The sequence below is a fragment of the Leptodactylus fuscus genome, chromosome 1, assembly GCF_031893055.1.
Source record: "Leptodactylus fuscus isolate aLepFus1 chromosome 1, aLepFus1.hap2, whole genome shotgun sequence".
NCBI lineage: Eukaryota > Metazoa > Chordata > Amphibia > Anura > Leptodactylidae > Leptodactylus > Leptodactylus fuscus.
The window spans coordinates 177584397-177608732 of NC_134265.1; the positions used below are offsets into that span (position 1 = coordinate 177584397).

The following is a 24336-nucleotide window of genomic DNA, read 5'->3' on the forward strand; positions in this document are numbered from 1 at the left end:
CTCTGCGATCACGGGCATTAACTCCTCTGGCACCTCGGTCAAAGCTGAGGTGCCATTTTGCCGGCGGCGCATGGGCATCACCATTTCTCTGGGGATCGCCGACATCCAGAGCAAACTCTGGGGCCGGAGTCCCTTTACCATGACAGCCAGGAGTCTTGTGAAGGCTCCTAGGCCTGTCTTTCATTATGTTCTATTGCAGGCTACTTTATGTAGCCTGCCATAGAACTGCCATTTTTTTGCAATGTATTAGCATTATAATGCATTGCATTAACCCCTTCCCGACATGTGCCATAATAGTACGGCGCATGTCGGGTCTGTAACTATGGCGACCGCCTGGGAGCCGGGCGGCCGCCATAGCCGCCGGGTGTCTACTGCTTTAAGCAGTAGACAACCGGCTCTAATGCCTCCGATCGGTTCCCGGACCGATCGGAGGCATTAACCCCTCCGGTGCCACGGTCAAAGGCGCTGGAGGCGCCATTTTCCCGGCGGCGCAATGACGCCGCCATTTTGCCGGTGATCGCCGGCTCCTGGAGCATGCTCCAGGGCTGACGTCACGTTGGCATGACAGCCGGGAGTCTTCACAAGGCTCCCAGGCTTGTCTGTAAATTCTCTCTTTTGCCGGCTGGTCTATGCAGCCTGCAAAAGAGATGATTTTTTGCAATGCATTAGCATTGTAATGCATTGCATTAGTAACACATTGCATTAGTAACACATACATGTTAGGTATCACCGCGTCTGAAATCGCCAGCTCTACAAATCTATAAAAATATTTTTCCTGTTCGATAAACGCCGTAGCCGGAAAAATAGTCAAAAGTGCCAATCCGCCGATTTTTCACTGTTTTGATTCTGATAAAAATTTGAATAAAAAGTGATCAAAGCAATAACATTTCCCGAAAATGGTAGAACTAAAAAGTACACCCGGCCCCCGCAAAAAACGACACCCTATGCATCCCCGTACACTGACGTATAAAAAAGTTACGGCTGTCGGAATATGTGACTTTTAGAAAAAAATTTTTTTTAACAGCTTTGGATTTTTTTTAAGGGGTCAAAATGTAAATAAAACCATATAAATTTGGTATCCCTGGAACCATACCGAAACACAGAATACAGGGGACATGTCATTTTGGCTGCAGAGTGAACGCCGTAAAACCAAAGCCCGTAAGAAAGTCGCAGAAATGCATTTTTTCTTCAAATCCACCCCATTCTGAATTTTTTTCCAGCTTCCCAGTACATTATATAGAATAATTAATGGTGGCATCATGAAGAAAAATTTGTCCCGCAAAAATTAAGACCTCATATGGCTCTGGGAGCGGAGAAATAAAAAAGTTATGGGGTTTAGAAGGAGGGGAGTCAAAAACGAAAATCAAAAGAATGCCATCGGCGGGAAAGGGTTAATGATCTGACCAAAAAAAAAGTAAAACAAAATAAAAGAATATTAAAAGTTCAAATCACCTCCCTTTCCCTAGAACATATATAAAACTACTTGAATACTGTGAACCTCATAAACATTAGGTATGCCTGTGTCTGAAAACACCCAGTCTACAAATCTCTAAAAATATTTTCCCATATGTTAAACACTGTAGTGGGAAGAAAAACCAAATGTGTCAAATCACCGTTTTTTCAATGTTTTGCCTCTGACAAAAATTTGAATAAAAAGCTGACCGCAGACGGAGATGGCTGCATAGTTCTGGAGCTCCATCTAAAACGACCGGGATTTAGCCTCTAAACAGCGATTTAACCTGCTAAAATGGTCAAAACCGGTGTGGAGTGTGGAGGGGAACGGGCTGACTCCCCGAAACCCACCAAATCTCAAACAGATATGCAAAGATTCCTGAGAAAGAAGAACCTCTTTCCTCCAGCCCGCGCACCTAAGATGGCGCCGGATGAACACAGCCAGGGGGACGACAACGGAGACTGACCAGGACTCGCAGGTAGATTTCAGTGCCTCCCTTATTACAAAGAGCTTCTTTAAAAAGACTCTGAACCAAGCCCTGGCTCCAATCCTAGCCGAACTGGCAGAATTGAAAACTGAAATGATACACATTGGCGGGAGAGTAGAAAAGCTGGAGGGTGCATATACAGACATATCTCAACATTCTAAGCAACTTGCTCAAAATCAAGACGCCACAGTGGAACATCTAAACCAAACATATACTATGATAGAGGATTTAGAAAATCGCAACAGGCGCCGAAACTTAAGAATAAAAGGTCTGCCTGAGGAGATTGACCAGGAATCCCTCCAGGAGGCGCTGGCAGACATTTTTCAAACACTAGTTGGACCGGAAAAGGCAGCCATGATACAAATTGAAAGAGCACACAGAGCGCTGCGTCCCAAACCGCGTGCAGAAGACCCACCTAGGGATGTAGTGTGGCTTACTTTCATCTGCAGACACCACCATGCTCCTGCAAGCTGCCAGGCAGAAAAATGAGATACTATATCAAAACCAAATTATTACTTTTTATCAGGATTTGGCTCCATCTACTTTAAACAAATGCAGACTTATGAAACCGCTGCTGGACGCTTTAAAGGCACATAACTTACCCTACGCATGGTTGTATCCCTTCGGGCTGTCAGTGTTAAAAAATGGCAGACGCATCAGGATTCGCACCCTATCTGATCTGGAACAAGCATGGTCCACCCTTGGCATCCCTCCGGTACAAGTACCCTCGTGGTTGGCGGTCCAGGATATCGATCACCTTCCTGATCTCCAGCTTGTGGAATTTCCAAGCCCTAGAACCCGCTTCAAATCACCCAGATAAAGAAAACAAGTTCCAAAACAACTGGGGCTTACCCCGAAGCATTAGATGTTATACGAACTTCATTGGCTTCCAATGCCACATAAGGAATGCAGGTTTGATTGAAATTTTGTTTGGTGGGTGTTTTAGTGGATAAACGGACTTATAGAGTGAGAACAAGGGACTTCTTCAGTTACATTGCCACATTATGAGCACATTAAGTTTTTTCTCCTCTGTCTTTCTTTGCAGCTACCCTAGCAAATAGGACTCTCTCTAACAATAGAGACTTTATTGACGTATTAAGGGCTGAATGGCACCTTGTGCCTTTATAGTTTAACTTGTATTTTATTGAGGAGTCTCGCTTGCTCTAGGGCCGCCATCTCTTTTTCTAGGCGGTGGTTGGGAGGGATGGCCGTCCTGAAGTAACCGATTCTTGTCTACCTTATGATGTTTGCCTTATAATGTGTGCTTTGGGTTTTCTAAACTATAGGATTTGACTTTGTTTGCCTATATATCCGTCCCTTGCTCACGGATTGCTCACGGATTGCTATCCTATACGCTACCCCGCATTACTTCCCGTTACAACGCCTCTAGTTTGTAATAATTCAGGTTAGTCGACAATAGTTATTGTATTTTTGGGTCTAAAGTGGAGGCTATCCCGGTCTCACCGATCAGGACCAACTCTTTCCCCATATATTTGTTTATTTTCCGTATCTAAACTTCTCAGTTGATCCGGTGCCAGAACACGGACAACTGACAAACCAAGAAATAGTTCATTACATTCAACGTCTTGTACCTACATTCTAAGCTCTCATCTTTTGCCATCTCCATCTTTCCTATTACTTCCCCCCCTCTCCCTGATCAATCCTCACGGCCCTTACGCCACTGGCTCATGGCGATAAAGGAGGTAGATTGATGACATCTCTTATAAGAAAAGCTAGAGCAAAAACCTTTATCTCTTCCATCAAAACCTCCAAAGGTAAAATAGTCAACACTACAAAAGATATCTCCACAGAATTTGTAAAATTTTATGAATCTTTGTACAACCTACAAAATTCCGCTGACTCGACTAAAATATCGTCGAGCGCACAGAATGAGCTCATTGATAATTTTTTATCTCGACTACACCTACCCTCAGTCCCACCTGATAAAGGAGAAGCCCTGTTTGCTCCATTTTCGGTAGAGGAGGTGAATGCAGTGCTGAAGAGCTTCCCTCCCGGGTAAAGTCCGGGCCCTGACGGCCTACCGCTCCAGTATTATAGAAAGTTCCAGTCCACCCTCTCACCGCATTTGTCCTTAATGTGTAATGCCCTACTATTAGGAAAAAAGCTACCAAAACAAACGCAAGAAGCCCACATAACATTAGTAGCGAAAGAAGGTAAAGATTCACAAGCTTGTGGCAGTTATCGCCCTATCTCTCTATTGAACCTTGATATTAAAATATGGGCAAAAATTCTGGCATTAAGGTTGAAACCCCTTATCCCATCTTTAATAGATGAAGAACAGTCAGGTTTTGTGTTAGGGAGAGAGGGCAAAGACAATACCTTCAAATTGTTACCCCTTCTTTACCTTGCAAAGAAACAGAAACTCCCCTTAGTCTTGCTTAGCGTAGATGCCGAAAAGGCATTTGACAGGGTGGACTGGAACTTCATGAAGGCCGTTCTTCTACGCTTTGGTTTTCCACATCAATTTGTTACAGCTGTTATGTCCTTGTACCAAAGCCCATCAGCTCGCTTAAAGATAAATGGCACATTTAAAAAATCTTTCTCCATATCAAATGGTACGAGGCAGGGGTGTCCCCTTTCACCAACTATTTTTATACTGGTTTTAGAAACTTTATTACAAGCTGTAAGACAACATCCAGCTATACAAGGTATAGATTTAGGCTTCAAGACTTTACAAGCAACTGCTTTCGCAGATGATGTGCTTTTTGTAATCACAAACCCAGAGGAAGGGCTCAGACACATAGCGGCTTTGCTAGAAGAATATGGTAAAATATCCGGCTACAAAGCCAACTTTTCGAAGTCAGAAGTTCTTAACATATCCCTCTCGAAATCTGCTCAACAATCACTTCTAACTCAATCTCCATTTATGTGGGCCGAATCATCTATTAAATATTTAGGAGTGACCCTCACTGCAAATCCTTTTCTCTTATATGAGAAAAATTTCTTACCTTTGTTGACAGAGATAAAGACTCAGTTAGCTTCTCATGACTCATTACCCCTCTCGTGGTTCGGACGCAAAAATTTTATTCAAACCTATCTGGTCCCAAAAATACTATATAAACTTAATATGCTACCTATATATTTACCACCATCCTTCTTTAAAGCACTACGACAACTGTTCACCCATTTTATCTGAAGGAGGGGCTCTTCCAGAATTTCATGGGCACAACTTACCCGTAAGAAACAAATGGGAGGTATTGGACTCCCTGACATCAGAAAATATTACCATGCCATTCAACTAAATAGATGGATAAATTTAGCTACATATATGGGAAATTCAGTAGCCTCTGCATTAACCTCGTCTTTATTAGACTCCTCCATGTTTAAGTATCTCTGGTTGCCATCCCTCTTTCCAGTTAAAGATGTCAGTGCAGAATCTCTTCTTCGAGGACCAGTAGAGATCTGGAGTTTACTTCAAGAATCTATAGCACCTTCACCTTCTCCGCTAACTCCCGCAGGACTCATTCCTTATCTAACCTCTAAAACAAAGAACCCATACGAATATCTCTGGAATGTTCTAAACACACACTGCATTAGGGACATGTCGACAGATGGAACCTCCATATCCATTCAGAAATTGATGACTCATGTTCAATCTTGGCCACTAACGATTCTCCATACGAAACATATGGAGCATTAAGTCTCTCAATTTGCTAAACTCTTCTCCATGCGTAAAGAACTTACCTCGTTTGAAAAACTTATGATGACCAAATCTAAGAAACTTATGAAAGTTTCTCATCTACTTAACACGTATATAGATCCGCATCTCCCTTATAAACCGGCCTTTCTTTATGCTTGGGAGAATGAATTAAATATCAATTTCTCAGAAGATGATATTTCACAGATCTTGAGACAGTCACATGGTCCTTCCAGATGTGTGCGGTTTCAAGAGACAAGTTTCAAGTTGTTGGCAAGGTGGTACCGCACTCCCGTTAAATTAGTACAAATGGGTCTCTCTACAGACGATAAATGCTGGAGATGTAGGCAACACCCTGGCACTCTACTCCATGTGTTGTGGACATGTCCAAACTTAACAAATTATTGGACTGATGTACAGACCTGTCTGAAGAAAGTGATGTCTCCGAATCTATCCTTAACCCCAGAGGGAGTCTTACTTGCATTCCCCTCGTCTGCTTATGGTGCTGACAAGGACTGTTTACTCAAACATCTTTTACTTGCTGCAAACTCAATTATACCCCAACATTGGCTTTCGAACTCACCCCCTTCTATTTCTCACTGGATAGAAAAAACAAACCAAATAGCTCGATTCGAAGAATTACTCAGTTGGAAAAATAGAACTCATCACAAATTCGAAAAGATATGGAAACCCTGGCTGACCTTAAGAGACGGGAACAGCTTAACTTAACCTATTTCTGTCTTCATAGTGTTTCATCCTTCACCCCCCCATCCCCCCCTTACCCCCCTCCCCCTTTTTTCCTCTCCTCTTCCTTCCTCCTATACCCTCCCCCATATTTCTTATTTCTTATTTACATAACTCACTATTATAGTATACCGTTGCTGGGAATGTAGGCCTGACCAAGAATTACATTTTATAGTACTACGATGTTCACTATGTCTCAATATTTGAACATTCTTTGTTATTTTACTGATCTGTCTACAGGACAATGTTTTTCACATGATGCTCAATATTTACATCTACTTGTTACTTGATCTTATGATTTGTTTCCTTTTATGTATTTTCTTTGCAACTTTCAAACCTTGATATGTTTGTCTGTTACAATTTTCAAACCTAATAAAAACTGAATTAAATATATAAGACCTCAAAATGAAAAAAAAAAAAAAAAAAATTTGAATAAAAAGTGATCATAGCAGTATCAGTTCCCCAAAATGGTATAAAAAGTACAGCTGGTCCCGCAAAAAAAGACACCCTATGCATGTCCCAGTACATTGTACAGAATAATTAATGGTAGCATCATGAAGAAAAATTTGTCCTGCAAACATTAAGATCCCATATGGCTCTGAGAGCAGAAAAATAAAAAAGTTATGCGGTTTGGAGGGTGTGTGTGTGGGAGGGGGGGAGGGGGGTCATAAACTAAAAATGCCTGCGTCATGAAGAGGCTAATTAAGGGGTATTAATAATAAGGGGGCGTGATTAATTGAGAAGCACTATTAATTTAAGAAGACACACAGGAGCTATTATTAATTGAGCACGGAGGGGAACTGTTAATTTAAAGTTGCACACAGGGGGTTATTGGAGGATTATATAGATAATCTGTTTTCCCTTATTCTAAACAGCAGCACAAGAATGTGGTATTCCTGCCCCTGTGTACTGTTAGGACAGGTGGAAATTTTAATCAATCAATCTTAATTCCCCTATAGGAGGTCAGATAGACCTTCCCCCTGTGTTAGTTATAAAGTATAATAATAATAATAATAACAATAACAATAATAACAACAATAGAAAAAAAAAAAATGGGAGGGAAGCTTTGTGCTGCTGTTTGGACTAAGGGAAAACAGATCATCTATGTAGTCCTCCATTCCCCCTACGCCCAACAGCAGCACAAGAATGTGGAAATAGCAATTATAATCCCTTAGGAAGGGACCTCTTCACATGTAGATGACAAAACCGAATGGCCAAAGGCAACAGCCTCTGAACTGCGTCAGTCTAATCTATAATGTTTTGCGAACGTTAGATGAGAACTCCAAGTGGCCTCTGTGCAAATCTGGTCTAGGGAGAGAGAATGTCTTTCGGCCCAAGAGGTTGAAACTGCCATGGTGGAATGGGCATGTACAAAATCAGGGACAGGAAGTCTCTGAGTGTGCAGAATGCAAAAAAAATTGCCTCCTTGATCCACCTTGATAAGGTGGTCTTGGAAGCTTTGACTCCCCTGTTGTGACCCTAAACATTGACCAGCAGATTTTCCGATCTCCTGAAAGAAGAAGTTCGCTCAAGATAAATTCGGAGGACCCTTACCAGGTCCAAGGAATGTAACCTTTCCTCCTCCTCAGAAACGGGGAAGGAGAAAAAGGATGGTATAGAGATCACCTGATTGATGTTCTGGAAAGAAGGAACCTTCGGCAAGAACCCCTGAACAAACCTGAGTTGTACCCTGTCAGGGAAAAAAGACAAGTAGGGCTCTGAGGAGGCCAAGGCCTGGAGCTCACTAATTCTCTTGGCTGAAGTTATAGCCAGAAAAAAGGTTACCTTATAGGAAGTCCACTTCGGCTAGAGGTTCAAAATGAGCATCATATAACCCCTGAAGGACTGAAGGCAGATCCCACTGCAGGACAGGGGCCTGAATGGGAGGATGGAGCCTGGTGGCCCCTTTTAAGAACTGTGCAACAAGAGCCAAGTCCCCAGAACAGCAGAAAGGGCGGACACATGAACTTTCAAGGTTGCTGGAGTCAAGCCCTTATCCAGACCATTTTGCAAAAACTCCAAAATTGTCTATATAGCAGAGATCTCCAACTGTTTGTCAGAGCACCAACTCTAAAATATTTATCCAATTCTATGGTAGCTCCAATTGGTGGACTCCGCTCTTGAACAGGGTGACATCCTCTGGACGGCTTGGGACAATCCTCTGCTTTTGTATAGGGAGCGGTCAACCTCCAGGCAGTGAGGTTGAATTTATTCAGGTCCTGGCAGTTGTTTAGGGTTACCAGGTTCTAAATCAGTGGAGGCCTCCAATATGTCCCTTGATTCACTAGAATGAGGTGGATAAACCATGCTCTTTTTGGCCAGAACAGTATGATCGCAATTACCAAGATCTGGTTTTTGCCAATACCATCGGTATCAAAGGAAGTGGAGGGAAGATGTAAGCCAATCCGAACCTCCAAGGTATTGACAGGGCACCTACTGCCTAGGGGTTGTCCTCCTGGTAGAGGGATCAAAACCTCTTCACCTTGGTATTGTATTGGGTGGCCATCAGATCCACCTTGGGGAGACCCCACATCCTGGTGAGATGAAGGCAAATGTCCTGATTGAGGGACCACTCGCCTGAGTCATAATGCCTCTGCTCAGCTGATCCGCCAGGATGTTCAGGCGTCCTTTTATATGGACCGCTGTCAGATGAGACAAGTTCACTTCCGCCCAGGAGAAGATCTGATTCGTCACTTTGAGAAGGGAGGGAGATCTGGTGCCTCCTTGCTTGTTTATGTAGAAGACTGTTGTCAAGTTGTTCGACTGCACCTTCACTGCTTTCCCATAGAGCAGGGGGAGAAAATGCAGAAGCGACGATTGAGCCTTCTCCAGCTGACTCCAGGTGCCTCTCACTGGAGTCTCCCCCAGATGCGCTCTCCATCCGATGAGGGAGGCATCTGTAGTCAACAGGGTCCAGGCGGGTTGGACCGTGGACTTCCTGTCTTTGAGACCACGATTCGAGTGATCAACGAGTTCTGATGGTTAACTGGACAGGCTTCTTTAGCCCTAGAGGGCTGTGGTTCCAAACTCTCAGGACTTCATTCTATAATGGGTGCATGTGCCACAAGGCTACTGCCTCCATGGTCATGGACATGAGTCCTAGGGCTTTCAATGCGGCCCTGATTGAGACCTTCTGGGTTACGGATAGGTGATGAACCGCTTGACCGATCTCCTTCCAAGGAGAGGGCAGGGAGATCTTCATCCTGAGAGAGTCTAACGATTAGATAGAACCACGACCGACTTCTGCCAGTTCACTAGCCAGCCCAGCTCTTCAAGAAAAGCCACCATAATTTCCAATTGAGTGACGAGAACCTCCTTCAATTGGGCTTTTAGAAGCCAATCGTCCAAGTTTGGGACAATAAAAATCCCTTGGAGTCGCAGGGATGCAACGACTGGAGGGGGGGGGGGGCGAGGAAATCCCGAACGGGAGAGCCGTGAATTGGAAATGACACAGATTTCCGTTTTTAAAAACAGCTGTCCTTAAGTACCTCCTGAGGAAAAATGGGTACGTGGAGGTATGCGTCTCTTAAGTCTAGGGTGACGAAGAAATCGCTGAGTGAACAGAGATTATATTTAGAGGCATTATCTGCTCTCCATGGCTTAAGCCATAACGGTTGTCTCGATGCAGTAGATAAGGCCATAGACCTAGATGTTAGCTTGATTTGGTATGAGGAGGCCTCAGCCTGAAAATCAGCTGCCAGGGAAATATTAGAGATAAAAGATAGTAAATAATCTCTAGATACCCTAGCATCAACATCCCTCTCAAGAGAGGCTAAATCAGAGTGAAGCTTCAGAGCCACCTCATTAGTAGCTATGCCGACTGAGGCTGCTGAATAGATCCGTCTGAGGGACCCCTTGATCCGACGATCCATGGCATCCTGTAAATTGGAACCATCCTCCGAAGGCACAACAGTGCGCTTAGAGAGTTTGGCGACTGCCATGTCAACTCTAGATGTTTGACCCCAGGAGCCAAGCTGAGACTCTAGGGAACAGGGTTCTAAATCTCTTAGATACAGTAAACAATCTCTCTGGGCGCCTCCACTCCACTTGCTCTTCTCTAGGTCAGAGCTCACTCTGAAAGTCTTGGGACCTCTGGCAGGAGGAGCATCAGTGATTTCACCATCGCGGTTGGAGGCCCAGACCGCCTTTAATAGTTTAGGAATTTTTTCCACAGGAAAGAGGGGCTTCTCAAAATCCTCCAACTCTTCATCAAAGGAGACCTCATCCACAATTTGGAGGTCCTTAAGTGGAAGAAGGGACCGAAGTTGGGATTCTAAACGGGACCTTTTGGTCAGTTGGGAGCTGGAGTCCCTCACCTCCTTCATGGACTCCTCCAAGAAGTCCTTCACCCAGGATACTATGTGACGGACAGATGTCTCTTCCGCAGGAGCGCCCCAACTGACGACAGCGCTGATACTTGTATCCATCTGGTAGAGGGATGTTGCCGCAGTCTCTGCAAGCTAAATGCTTGCGCTTGGAGGTGCTCTTTCTCCTAGGGTTATCCTGGGAAATAGAGGATGAGGATGACATCTAAATAGATAAAAAGATGGAAAGAGTTAATCCTACTAATAATATAAAGGTGAAAGTTTGTGTGTTTGGATGTTTGTGGGTTTGTGTGTTTGGATGTTTGAAGTTTGTTCTTCAATCACAGCCAAACGGCTGAATGGATTTTGTTGAAATTTCACACACACCGACATATTGCCCAGGAAGGAAGGATAGGCTACTCTAAATGTGGGTCACTCACCCCAAATCACCACCGTGACCCTCAAAAGTTCACTCCGGCTCTGCTGTAGGAGCTGGCATTACGCCAGCCCAGGTCTTTCCACGCACCTCCTATTGGTGCATGGCAGGGTGTGGGCGGGCTATGGAGCCAGCACTGCGGCACCATACGTTGCTGGCGAAGTGTGGGCGGGGCGATTGACCGGGGAGACGGTAGTCAACATGGCGGCAGCCCACATGTTCCGGCCGCCGCTGCCATCCCAGACCGCCTAGACACTGACAGCATGCCGGCTGGCTACACAGGACCACTCATGCCGGCAGATGTTGCTGCCTAGACAGCATGCACAAGGTGAGTGCATTGGGGTGGGGGGTAGCCAGTTTCTGCACTCATTGTCCCCATTAACCTTAATGGCACTTCAGTCACAGCTGACCGAGGCGCCATGTCCTCCGCCGGCGCGTGGGCGCTGCAATGTTCCTTCTCTGCTATGTTCCTTCTCCGCTCCGGCACCCGGACCAAGCTCTTGGGCCGGCGTCAAGTTGCTATGGCAGCCGGGAGCCTTGCGCAGGGTCCCCGGCCTGTCGGTTTTTCGCTCCTACTGCAGCCTATGCTACGTAGCCTGCAATAGAATCGCTGGCATTATGCATTGCATTACTAATCACACACCCTGGGGTTCGAGACCCCTAGAGAGTGCAATAAATGCAGAAACAAAATTTACAAAAAAATTACCAAAAATAAAAACCTCAAAAAACAAACAAAAAAAAACAAAACCAAAAAAAACAAACGTCACTTTCCCTAGAACACATTAAAAACTCATTACATACTTTGAAACACATACATCTTAGGTAGGGACTAATGGCGATGCAGACGAAGTCGTGGGTAATGCTAGTTTCCAATAAAGAGGAACACAGACAAAAGTCCCCAGCTAAGATGTCCTGACCTTAGCACAAAGATTAAAAAAAAAAAAAAAAAAAAAAAAAAAAAAAGAGCCACACAAGGTAGACAAATTCCCAAAACACAAAGCTCTGGAGTTTGAGCACAAAGAATGAGCAAGCAGCAGATGCCTGCATGATATGGGGTTTAAATAGACCAGGTAAAAATGGAAGGGGCGGAGTCAAACAGTTTCCCCACCTCAGAATACCAAACATCAATAAAATGAGAAGCAGGGGAAGCCAAAGGAGGGAATGAGCTGACCCAAAATCCCCTCCATATCAGGACACCAAGAAAGGAAGCTGAAAAAATCGGCTCCTGGTGAGCATGCGCACGCTCCCCGCCAGAAATGAAGCGGGGAGCACCATCAACAAAGCGCCAGCTGGAAACTAGGCCAGCAAAAGTAGGCCCACATAAGGGAGCTTAGAAAAAAGGTCGCCCCCCCCACGCTGGGCCCCCCTTATACCTCTCCCCCACAGAAAACCCCCAGGAGAGGAGACCCCCAGAAGATCTGGAGGGGAGAAGCCTGGAAGGACCCACAGGATCCAGGTAAGAACAAACAAAACAAAGGGGGGAGGCAGAGAAACCACACACAGGTCAGAAAAAAACACGGGGGGAGGTCTCTCTGACCAGTGACGCTGGGTTCACACCTGCGTTCTACTCTCCGTTCTGTGCTTTCCGTCTTCTGCATGCCAGAAGACGGAAAGCACAGACCGGGTCTGGCCGTGAGCGGCGGTGAGCGTTTTATGCTCTCCGCCGCGAAACCGGATTTTTAAATCTGGACACAGACTACTGCATGTCCGACTCTGTGTCCGGATTATAAAACCCGGTTTCGCGGCGGAGAACATAAAACGCTCACCACCGGACATCTTTCTCACCCATTCAAATGATTGGGTGAGAGACTCCTGCAGGTTTCTGACTCCTGCTCTGTTTTATGCAGGAAACGGATACCTGCAGTACGGAGAGGAGAACGCAGATGTGAACGAGCCCTTATAGGGTAATTAAGATTGATTGATTAAAATTTCCACCTGACCCTACAGCACACAGGGGCAGGAATACCCCACTCTTGTGCTGCTGTTGGACATAGGGGGAATATTCTTTTCCAGGTGAGTTTATATTAACAGAAAAGGGGACTTTGTTTAGGTTTGGACAGAGTGGGTTGAGTGCCTGGAAAAGTTTGGAATGAAACATGTCGTTATTGAAAACCTTGCACAGACAAATCACAGTATGAAGTAGTAGTCATTGCTAGAGATGAGCGAACACCAAAATGTTCGAGGTTCGAAATACGAACGGGTTTCGAACCCCATTATAGTATATGGGGAACATATACTGGTTAAGGGGAATCCCAAATCCATCTCTGGAGGGTCACCAAGTCCACTATGACACCCCAGGAAATGATGCCAACACCCTAGAAGGACACTGGGACAGCAGGGGAAGCATGTCTGGGGGCATATAAATCACTTTATTACATGGAAATCCCTGTCAGCTTGCGATTGTCGCAAGCTAACTTTTTCCCATAGGAATGCATTGGCCAGCGCTGATTGGCCAAATTCTGTACTCTGGCCAATGAGCGCTGGCTCTGCTGGAGGAGGCGGAGTCTAAGATCGCTCCACACCAGTCTCCATTCTGGTCCGACCTTAGACTCCGCCTCCTCCAGCAGAGCCAGCGCTGATTGGCCGAATTCCGTACTCTGGCCAATCAGCGCTGGCCAATGCATTCTATTGGCGTGATGAAGCAGAGCTGAATGTGTGTGCTTAGCTCAACTACGCCGGTGGAGTAGTTGAGCTAAGCACACGCATTCAGCTCTGCTTCATCACGCTAATAGAATGCATTGGCCAATCAGCGCTGGCCAATGCATTCTATTAGCGTGATGTAGCAGAGCCGAGGGTGCACAAGGGTTCAGGCGCACCCTCGGCTCTGATGTAGCAGAGTCGAGGGTGCACAAGGGTTCAGGCGCACCCTCGGCTCTGATGTAGCAGAACCCTTGTTCACACTGGTGCAGGTGCGCTTGAACCCTTGTGCACACTCGGCTCTGCTACATCAGAGCCGAGTGTGCGCTTGAACCCTTGTGCACACTCAGCTCTGCTTCATCACGCTAATAGAATGCATTGGCCAGCGCTGATTGGCCAATGCATTCTATTAGCGTGATGAAGCAGAGCTGAATGTGTGTGCTTAGCTCAACTACTCCACCGGCGTAGTTAAACTAAGCACACACATTCAGCTCGGCTTCATCACGCCAATGGAATGCATTGGCCAGCGCTGATTGGCCAGAGTACGGAATTCGGCCAATCAGCGCTGGCTCTGCTGGAGGAGGCGGAGTCTAAGGTCGGACCAGAATGGAGACTGGTGTGGATCTTAGACTCCGCCTCCTCCAACAGAGCCAGCGCTGATTGGCCGAATTCTGTACTCTGTGGCCAATCAGCGCTGGCCAATGCATTCCTATGGGAAAAAGTTTCTCACAAAAAACGCAATTACACACCCGATAGAGCCCCAAAAAGTTATTAAAAATAACATTCCCCCCCTAAATAAAGGTTATCCCTAGCTATCCCTGCTTATACAGCTATCCCTGTCTCATAGTCACAAAGTTCACATTCTCATATGACCCTGATTTGAAATCCACTATTCGTCTAAAATGGAGGTCACCTGATTTCGGCAGCCAATGACTTTTTCCAATTTTTTTCAATGCCCCCGTTGTTGTAGTTCCTGTCCCACCTCCCCTGCACTGTTATTGGTGCAAAAAAATCGCCAGGGAAGGTGGGAGGGGATACAAATTTTTTTCGAGTTTTCCACGTGGTGTTCGATTCTAATCGAACAGAGCGAACAGCGTGATGTCCGATCGAACATGTGTTCAATAGAACGCTGTTCGCTCATCTCTAGTCATTGCTGTCCAGTCCAGGAGTAGAAATAGGAACTATTATATTCACCTGTAAGCCACTAAACGTTTCTAATACTGTATTCACTCAAATGATTCTTAGAGCCCTGTGGGAAGCTCGTATCCACCACTATATTGATATCATTGGTATCTCTTGGCCTTTTTTAACCACTTCAGTACCGAGCCAATTTGTGGTCCAGGACTAGACACATATTAGGTTTTTTTTTGTATGTGCAGTTTTCAGGGCTGTAACATTTTTCTCATGTCTCATTCAACTAATTTTTGCGTCTTTTTTAGGGGACACATAGGGCTTTGTTTTTATTTTCAAATGTGTTTTAATTTTTTTTATATCCAGGAAAATATCAACAAAATAGGAGGGAAATTGTGTCTGGTTTCCACTTTTCTTTTTTTTTTTTTTTTTTTTTTAATTTAATAACACAAAGTACTACTGAAAAACTTTATAAAATAGTTTTTCCTCTCTGTTATTTTGTATGGTGTCATCAAAGATGGGGCTATAACCTTTAATAATGGTATTTTATTGGCGTATTATTTTATTTTTTAAACAATTTTTTTACATTTTTTAAAACTTTTTATATAATTATTATTTTTTTTTTTTCAGATTGTGTTAACATAAGGTCATAAGAGACCTTTGGGGATATCTGATAACTTTTTTTCTTTGTTAGGGAGGCTGATTTTCCCTGCAACTGGGGCTGGTAAATTTAGCCTCAGTTGCAGGAGGACTACAGCCTCCTGCACATTGTATATACACCTTATAGAGCTGATCTGGGTCCTGTAGGACCCAGCAGCTCTTGTAAGATGCTGACACCGGCGGATCATGTGATCGCCGGGTCAGAGGGCAGCTGCATCATGGCGGCGCCCACAGCTCATTGAGTGCGGCGCCCATAGCATGGCGGCACCCATAGCATGGCGGCGCCCATAGCTCATTGAGTGCTGTATGCACAGTGATTGAAAAGGCAGGGAAAGTAATAAACCTTCTCTCCGGGAGCTACGGCTGAAGTTACAGCCGGCTCCCAGTATCAACAGCTGCACAATCTAGTTCACATGGGCAAAGAGGGGGCGGATTATGGCGCTGAATCCACGTCATAATCCGCCCCCTCACAATGGAGGTCTAGGTAGACCGCCAGGCTACTTTTTTCCGTGAGCGGCAAAGAATCGACATGCCCTTTCTTCAGGCGGACTCTGCGGCTGATTCAGCCACGGCGTCCGCCTTGCGACACCACCCTCCAAAGTAGACTCATTTGAGCCTAGTCCGGAGCGGAGAGCCGCGACGGAATATGCACACGCGTAATTGCGTGTGAACTAGCCCTTATAGTCTATGGGCGGTCCGGAAGTGGTTAAGATCCTATTAACAACCCAGCATAGGATATTTATTAAACCCAAATATGCTTTTATATATACCTCAAAACGGGGTGTTGTAGTTCTGCATGCTCCACAGTTTTTTGAGGTAAAACAAATAACTACAAGCTTACGTCCTGAATTCTTCAATAATTCTCGTATTTCATGCTGTATGAGAGAAGAAAGAAATTAGTACAACATATACTTTAATGGCACACATTCCAAAATTGCTTTTCAGGGTTAGTTTGGTTTTGAAAAAGAGGTTATATATCAGAATATTTACAATACCATACATGAAAACATATTGCACCACACTGTTTTGATTAAGTTATCATAAATTTAGGTTGTAAAAAAGGCCTACTGTTGAATGTTGTCATTCCCTAAGAGAAAAGCAGCTGCCACATACAAAGTTGTAGTATAATGCTTCAGCACACCAAAATTCAATGTATGAAAATGAAAAAACTTTATTCCATAATCTTCATATAAAAAATTAAACACACAGAGATTGCAAAAATACAGCCACACAGCGGTTTTGCTCCATGTGATATGTCACATCAGATGTCATGCAGATGAAGGTCCTTGAGACCGAAACGTTTGGACTTTGACATCGAATATTCAGATGCTCTATTTTTTGACTGGCTGTGTGTTTAATTTTTTTTATATGAAGATTATGGAATAAAGCTTTTTCATACATTGAATTTTGGTGTGCTGAAGTATTAGGGTAAGTTCACATGGAAGAAAGTGGAGTGCAATCTGGCACGTATACACGTGCCGGCCGATTACGCGCTCAAAGTGCTCCCATTCATTTCAATGGGAGTTAGGAGCGTATACGCCGCGTTATTTTGCACCCGTAATTTTTCGGAACCCATTGAAGTCAATGGGAGGCTTTTTTTCAGTGCTGAATCTGACGCGGATTCCACACCAAATTCAGCGCCATTTTCCTCCGTGTGAATACACCCTTAGGTTAGTCTCAGCTCAGGCATAATAATAGAAATTAACAAAATGCAAACCATTTCTAGTTTCCATTACGCATATAAGCAGATGGAAAACCGTATAATTATTAAATAACAATATGTTCAAAATGCAAGGGTGTGGTATAGGTGGAGTACGTAGAATTGTGCCAACACAAACTTTGTCAGAACAGATTCACAGAAATTTAATTGTGACTATGAGGCATGTAAACCTGAATTACATAGCTTATATCATGAGACAAGAATCTGGATATGCCTTGGCAGCTACAAAGCAAAAGTCTATTCAATAAACTCCTATTCATGTTTGATCTTGTCTACAAAATTCAGTGCAACCTTATAGTAAGTAGTGGCTGGAACTAGGGAAGGAGTCATAGGCATAAGCCAGCATGACTGTGTTATGGAGGAATGTACTGGGAGCATATTGACAAAGTGGAGGAAGTGGGGAAGCAAGGCTTAAGTGTTTAGCCCAGAAAGCCTCATTTGGTGGGTAGACACTGCCTTCAGCTGAACTCCCTGCCATTGCTTAGCGGCATGCCAGCTTCTATGAGTAGTGTCGAGATCTCGGCACACATGAGGATGACTGGCTCTGGACACAAGAGGTGTTGTTGCTGCCCCAGAGAGGCCCCCCATTACCAGGCTTGTCCTCTGGCACAGCTTAGAAAAGTCATTGCACAAAGAGCGTGGCGCAGTCATTGCCATATACGGGACCCTTCAGATCGGGGACCTCATTCCCCAGCCCCTAGGCAGGGCCCTCTGTCCAGGAGGAATCCAACTAGTGAGCCGCGCTCAGTGGCAATGGGCACACCTAGCAATGGACATGCTGCTAGGTCTGCTGCCCCTTCCAGTTCAGTTCACACTGCACCCATGGTGGTGCATCCCCATGGTGATGAGCCAGTTGGTGGGGACTGCCAGACATCTACTGAGTTGAATTGATATGCAGCGTCAGTAGCATGCTGGAGAAACTGTTCAACAGCATCATCAATAACAGAATCCTCACCTTCCTCACGCAACACGAGGTCCTCGGCAAGAGCCAAGCAGGGTTCTTGCCAAATCACTGCACCACGGACCACATCTACACCCTGCACAGCCTCATCATGACCCACGACCACAACATCAGAAGAGGCAAGATATTCGTCTGCTTCATAGACTTTAAGAAGGCGTTTGACTCGGTGTGGTACCCGGGTCTGCTCCTAAAACTCCTAAAGAGCGGAATAGGAGGAAGAACTTATGATGTCATCAAGAGCTCCTACACCGGAAACCAATGTAGCGTGAAGGTGAACGGGAAAAGGACAGCATATTTCCAGCAGGCCCGAGGGGTCAGACAGGGCTGTCGCCTGAGCCCAACGCTCTTCAACATCTACATCAATGAACTGGCTACAGTCCTGGAGGCCTCACCAACAGCAGGCATTACTGTGAAAAAGGTGAAGTTCCTGCTATACACCCCACCGAGAGAGGCCTCCAAGACAGCCTGGCAGTACTGGAAAAATTCAGCACAACATGGGCTCTACCCATCAACCACAAGAAGACCAAAGTCATGGTATTTCAGAAGAAGGGCCACAATAAAGCCCCCACCCCACACTTCACACTAAATGGCTCCACACTGGAGAAAACCAGCAGCTACACCTACCTGGGGCTGTAGCTCAACCAATCAGGAAGCTTCAAAGCAGCAATAGCAACCTGGAAAGGAAAAGCCTGCAGAACCTTCTACACCATCAGAAGGCAACTATACCACCTCAAACTACCAGCAGGCATGCGCAGTCGGCTCTGCCCAGGCCCGATGCCTGGCAGAGTGAATTCAGAGCCGGAAGACGCCGCGGGGAAGCTGCACGGAGAAGACTTCTAAAGGTAGGAGAAGAACCAGCCGACTGTATAGCATTCGGCCAATCAATGCTGGTTCTGCATCGAACTTTTCCATTCGAATAGCGAGTGGTACTCGATCGATTCGAAGAGTATTTCGAATACCGTAGTATTCGATCGAATACCTACTCGATCAAATACTACTCGCTCATCTCTAGTGTTAACATATATCCAGGGAAAAAGGGGAAGGAAAAAAATACTCAGCCCACTTGCAGATGAACCTCTCAATCACGCTTTCCACTTCAATACTTTACTTCGGCTCTGACTGGATGTTCAACTCCCTCGGTTCGGAGTAAGACGATAAATTCATAGATAAAAAGGAAACTCCAAAGACTTTGAAGAAGGAAGGCTTCCGAAACGCATCAGTTTGACCCAGCATTCTTGTGATATGCATGTAAACATCGCTTTTATGTGAAGTTGCGAATAAAGAGGAAGTTTTATTTTTTTCTACTACGGCCATGCTGGATTTTCCTTTTTATCTATGAATTAACTGGGGTGTTAATCTGGCCTCATACATCTTAATAAAATTTGAAGCTCCGTTTTTTGTTATACAGAACTCTAAATCCCTGGCACAGACTTAAACAGCAAATATAACATGTTGGCTATCTGCAGCCACCAATAGAGGGAGCAGAGGAGTTTAGTGCATACTGTTACATATTAAACAGAATAATAATTGTTATGGTTCAGATGCAAGTTCACGCAAATCAAAAACAGGAGCTGGCTGATAACAGTGAGCAGTAGAATCAGCTATTTAAAATCAATACAGCACTGTGAGCCAAGACAGATGCCTTCATCAGAGCTTGCTGCGAGGTAAGACAGATTTTAGCAGAATTTGAAAGTCTGAATTGCCACCAAATAGAACTCTATACAAATAATTAACATACCGTAAAACTGAGACAAAAAATAGAACCAAAGAATTGATTTAAAGGGTAGAAATTGAACTTGAGAATAGTCATACAAGCATGGGTCAAAACCAAGAGGCAGGAGACAAAAGCAATATATGTCAGCAAGTCAAGGGTCAAAATTCAAACGAGTATGTCAAAGGCAAAATCAGCAGGCAAATTGGGTATCCAGGGAGCAAGCCAAAGGTCAATAAGCAAACAGGTGCAAACGTAATATGGAGAGCCAAACTAAAAAGTACAACTAAATTAACCAGCCCCTGTGTCAGGAGGGAGGAGTCTTATATAGGACTCCTCAGCTGCTATTTGGACCAACCCAGGAAATTTCTGAAATTGTAGAAACTTCCCAGGTTGCAACGGTAATCTTAAAGATGAAGTAACCAGATTGAAAATCCTAACAATAAGAAATATGCCAGATACTCTTGTGGCAGTTGCAGTCAGACAGCATGCTATCTTTTAAACTGTGTGCTTTAGATTTGGTTCATCAAAAAGTAATGGCATGATCCATCAGACTTTTTGTAAGTGATTTTCGTAGAAAAACATCTCCATAATACAGTGCCATATGATGGCACTAGATAGTCAGGCCAGTTTATAATATGATCTATAAGAAAAACTGTCATTATTGCCAATCACAGCCTTTCAGCACAGCTTCTATTTTTCAAGAGGAGAATATGAAATTAAATCTTTGTTGTAGAGCTGCACACAGATGAATAAATCTACCCTATAAACTACCTTTACAGTTTTGAAAATTGTCTAGAGAAAGGGTCAAGGATGAATGCTAAAGACATGTCATTCAGATGTGTAAGCTTTGAAGCCTATCTAGCTATCTAAGTTGAACTAAACTTAAAATGTCATATTCATCATTTAGATAAATTTGTGCAATTTGTGCTATATTTGTTGACTGGTGTTGACATTGAAAAACATATTGGTTTTACTGAATACTATACTGAAATTATGTGAATTAAAGGCATGGGCACCGCTTCCGCGGCCTCTTTCATTAAATGAATAGCAAGGCCCATATTTTGCGACCAGGACTGTCGGTCTGCATCTATTGGATCATCTGAAGGTATGATGCCTTAAGGTTGGTTTGATATCAAAGTTTCCTGATGACAGACTCCCTTTAAGTAGAGTTAAGAGACTTTTATTCAAGCTAATAATTAAATTTCCTGAACCATAGTACTGTGATCTGCTGACGAACAAACAAATAAATGCTAATTTTTCGACTGGTTGCACTTTTTGTGTGGTAAGGAAAACGATCCTTGTCAGTAACACTGAAGATCACCGCTCTCAAAATAGGAATGAGCTTCCAGCAGTGTCAATCAGCACTGAAAAGGTAGGTGGACGTACACATTCACACACAACACCAGGTGGTACCATACTACAGTATGTCAGTTAGTGGAATATACATTTTTTTAATGAATGCTAATGGTAAATATCGGAATCTACAAACAAAAATATCAATACACTGGAATTATCTCCCTGATATATATTGTCTTCAACTTAGCCTATGTGCAAATACTGTAGATGCAGCAAGAAAATGGGTATTGCTTGCTTCATCACCTATATATTTTAGTACCTATACAACCAATATTTACTACTGTCATTCCCATAATATCCAGTTTATATCAAAATTCATACCAACAAAAGGCAGAACAAACACTACCTCTCACTGTGCATAGAAAAATGCAATATACAGTCCTATGAAAAAGTTTGGGCACCCCTATTAATCTTAATCATTTTTAGTTCTAAATATTTTGGTGTTTGCAACAGCCATTTCAGTTTGATATATCTAATAACTGATGGACACAGTAATATTTCAGGATTGAAATGAGGTTTATTGTACGAACAGAAAATGCGCAATATGCATTAAACCAAAATTTGACCGGTGCAAAAGTATGGGCACCTCAACAGAAAAGTGACATTAATATTTAGTACATCCTCCTTTTGCAAAGATAACAGCCTCTAGTCGCTTCCTGTAGCTTTTAATCAGTTCCTGGATCCTGGATGAAGGTATTTTGGACCATTTCTTTCTACAAAACAATTCAAGTTCAGTTAAGTTTGATGGTCGCCGAACATGGACAGCCCGCTCTCAAATGATCTGAAAACAAAGATTGTTCAACATAGTTGTTCAGGGGAAGGATACAAAACGTTGTCTCAGAGATTTAACCTGTCAGTTTCCACTGTGAGGAACATAGTAAGGAAATGGAAGACCACAGGGACAGTTCTTGTTAAGCCCAGAAGTGGCAGGCCAAGAAAAATATCAGAAAGGCAGAGAAGAAGAATGGTGAGAACAGTCAAGGACAATCCACAGACCACCTCCAAAGAGCTGCAGCATCATCTTGCTGCAGATGGTGTCACTGTGCATCAGTCAGCAATACTTTGCACAAGGAGAAGCTGTATGGGAGAGTGATGAGAAAGAAGCCGTTTCTGCACATACGCCACAAATAGAGTTGCCTGAGGTATGCAAAAGCACATTTGGAGAAGCCAACTTCATTTTGGAAACAAAGATTGAGTTGTTTGGTTATAAAAAAGGCGTTATGCATGGCGTCCAAAAAGAAACAGCATTCCAAGAAAAACACTTGCTACCCACTGTAAAATTTGGTGGAGGTTCCATCATACTTTGGGGCTGTGTGGCCAATGCCGGCACCGGGAATCTTGTTAAAGTTGACGGTCGCATGGATTCCACTCAGTATCAGCAGATTCTTGAGAATAATGTTCAAGAATCAGTGACGAAGTTGAAGTTACGCCGGGGATGGATATTTCAGCAAGACAATGATCCAAAACACTACTCCAAATCAACTCAGGCATTCATGCAGAGGAACAAGTACAATGTTCTGGAATGGCCATCCCAGTCCCCAGACCTGAATATCATTGAACATCTGTGGGATGATTTGAAGCGGGCTGTCCATGCTCGGCGACCATCTAACTTAACTGAACTTGAATTGTTTGTCCAAAATACCTTTATCCAGGATCCAGGAACTGATTAAAAGCTACAGGAAGCGACTAGAGGCTGTTATCTTTGCAAAAGGAGGATCTACTAAATATTAATGTCACTTTTCTGTTGAGGTGCCCATACTTTTGCACCGGTCAAATTTTGGTTTAATGCATATTGCACATTTTCTGTTAGTACAATAAACCTCATTTCAATCCTGAAATATTACTGTGTCCATCAGTTATTAGATATATCAAACTGAAATGGCTGTTGCAAATACCAAAATATTTAGAACTAAAAATGATTAAGATTAATAGGGGTGCCCAAACTTTTTCATAGGACTGTAACTGTCTGCAAAAATGTGGATCCAACCCCTTTCCTCATCATCCACATTGTATTGCATTTCTGTATAAGGACATTGCATACTCAGAGTTTCCTGACTGCTGGTGTGAACATTGATATAGAGATATTGTGGTATAAAGTGGATATTCTCGGAGTGCAAGGAGAAGATATCCATTGTAATGACAGATATTGTTAGTTTCTCAATTCGTGTCTGTTAGCACAAGGGAGAAGATATACAGTAATATAGATTAGTGTAAGCACAAAATAGATTTACCTTGTCACATAACTCCAGTACAGGCATGATTTCCTTTCTTCTTTCTATGGCTCCACGTCTGACTCTTCCTATGAAGATGTTATAGCACACTCTAGATGTTTCTCACTGTCTCCTGGTATTTGAGAGTTCTCCAATGACCCTCAGGGAATTTGCCCAGCCCATCATTACAAAGCACAATAAGATCAGTAAGGTGCTTACCAATATTTGGGAGCGGCATAGATTAGTATGGGTGTTACGATTCTTGGGGTTAGAAATTTCCTGTTAAGTACAATCAAGATCACAAAACCCAATGTGTATGTTTTACAGATTGCCCTCTGATTAGCAATTTGTCTGTTTTTCAATTAACCCTGCTGTTCTGTTCGGGTCAATATGACCCGAAATGATTTTTGAGACCCTGCAGATTTTTTTTAATGAGGATTTGAAAATAGTGGTTCCTTGAGTTTTCCTCATTTGTGGAGCTCTACATTTTTTTTTGTTTTTGTCCTTTTTTTTTGTTTACTTTTTGCTACACGCTGATTGTTACACTTGTACTGTTCGGGTCAATATGACCCGATAGCATTTTATACTGTTCTACAGGTCTCTGATTATTTCTGACTGCAAAAGTTATGTTTTTTTATGTGTACTTCATTTCCAAATGGTGGTGGTTTCACTGTTCTTATCAGTAAGCAAGTAATTATCTAGTCTGTTTGTGAGAGAGGAGACTGGTTGTCTATCATTCAAAGGGTAAAAGTTTGTGGAATTGCGAAACTGGTCGCCACATATTTAGAGCTACAATGTGTCTTGAAAGGTTTCATGACATTTCGAGAGTACTGCGGTTTGAATCTAAAACAGATAGAATGGAAAG

The 24336-nt window shown here is 43.6% G+C and overlaps 1 protein-coding gene across 1 annotated transcript in view; it reads right to left on the bottom strand.

Moving 5' to 3' along the window:
- Positions 1-23693, bottom strand: part of LOC142210967 (thioredoxin-like) — a 41085-nt gene extending 17392 nt beyond the window's left edge. Inside the window, exons 1-2 of the mRNA XM_075280344.1 lie at positions 23493-23693; positions 16281-16385 (exon numbers count right to left, since the gene is read on the bottom strand). Coding sequence (XP_075136445.1) covers positions 16281-16385; positions 23493-23519 — 132 coding nt within the window. The 5' untranslated portion in view covers positions 23520-23693. The remainder of the gene's footprint in view (positions 1-16280; positions 16386-23492) is intronic.
- Positions 23694-24336: the final 643 nt, after the last annotated feature.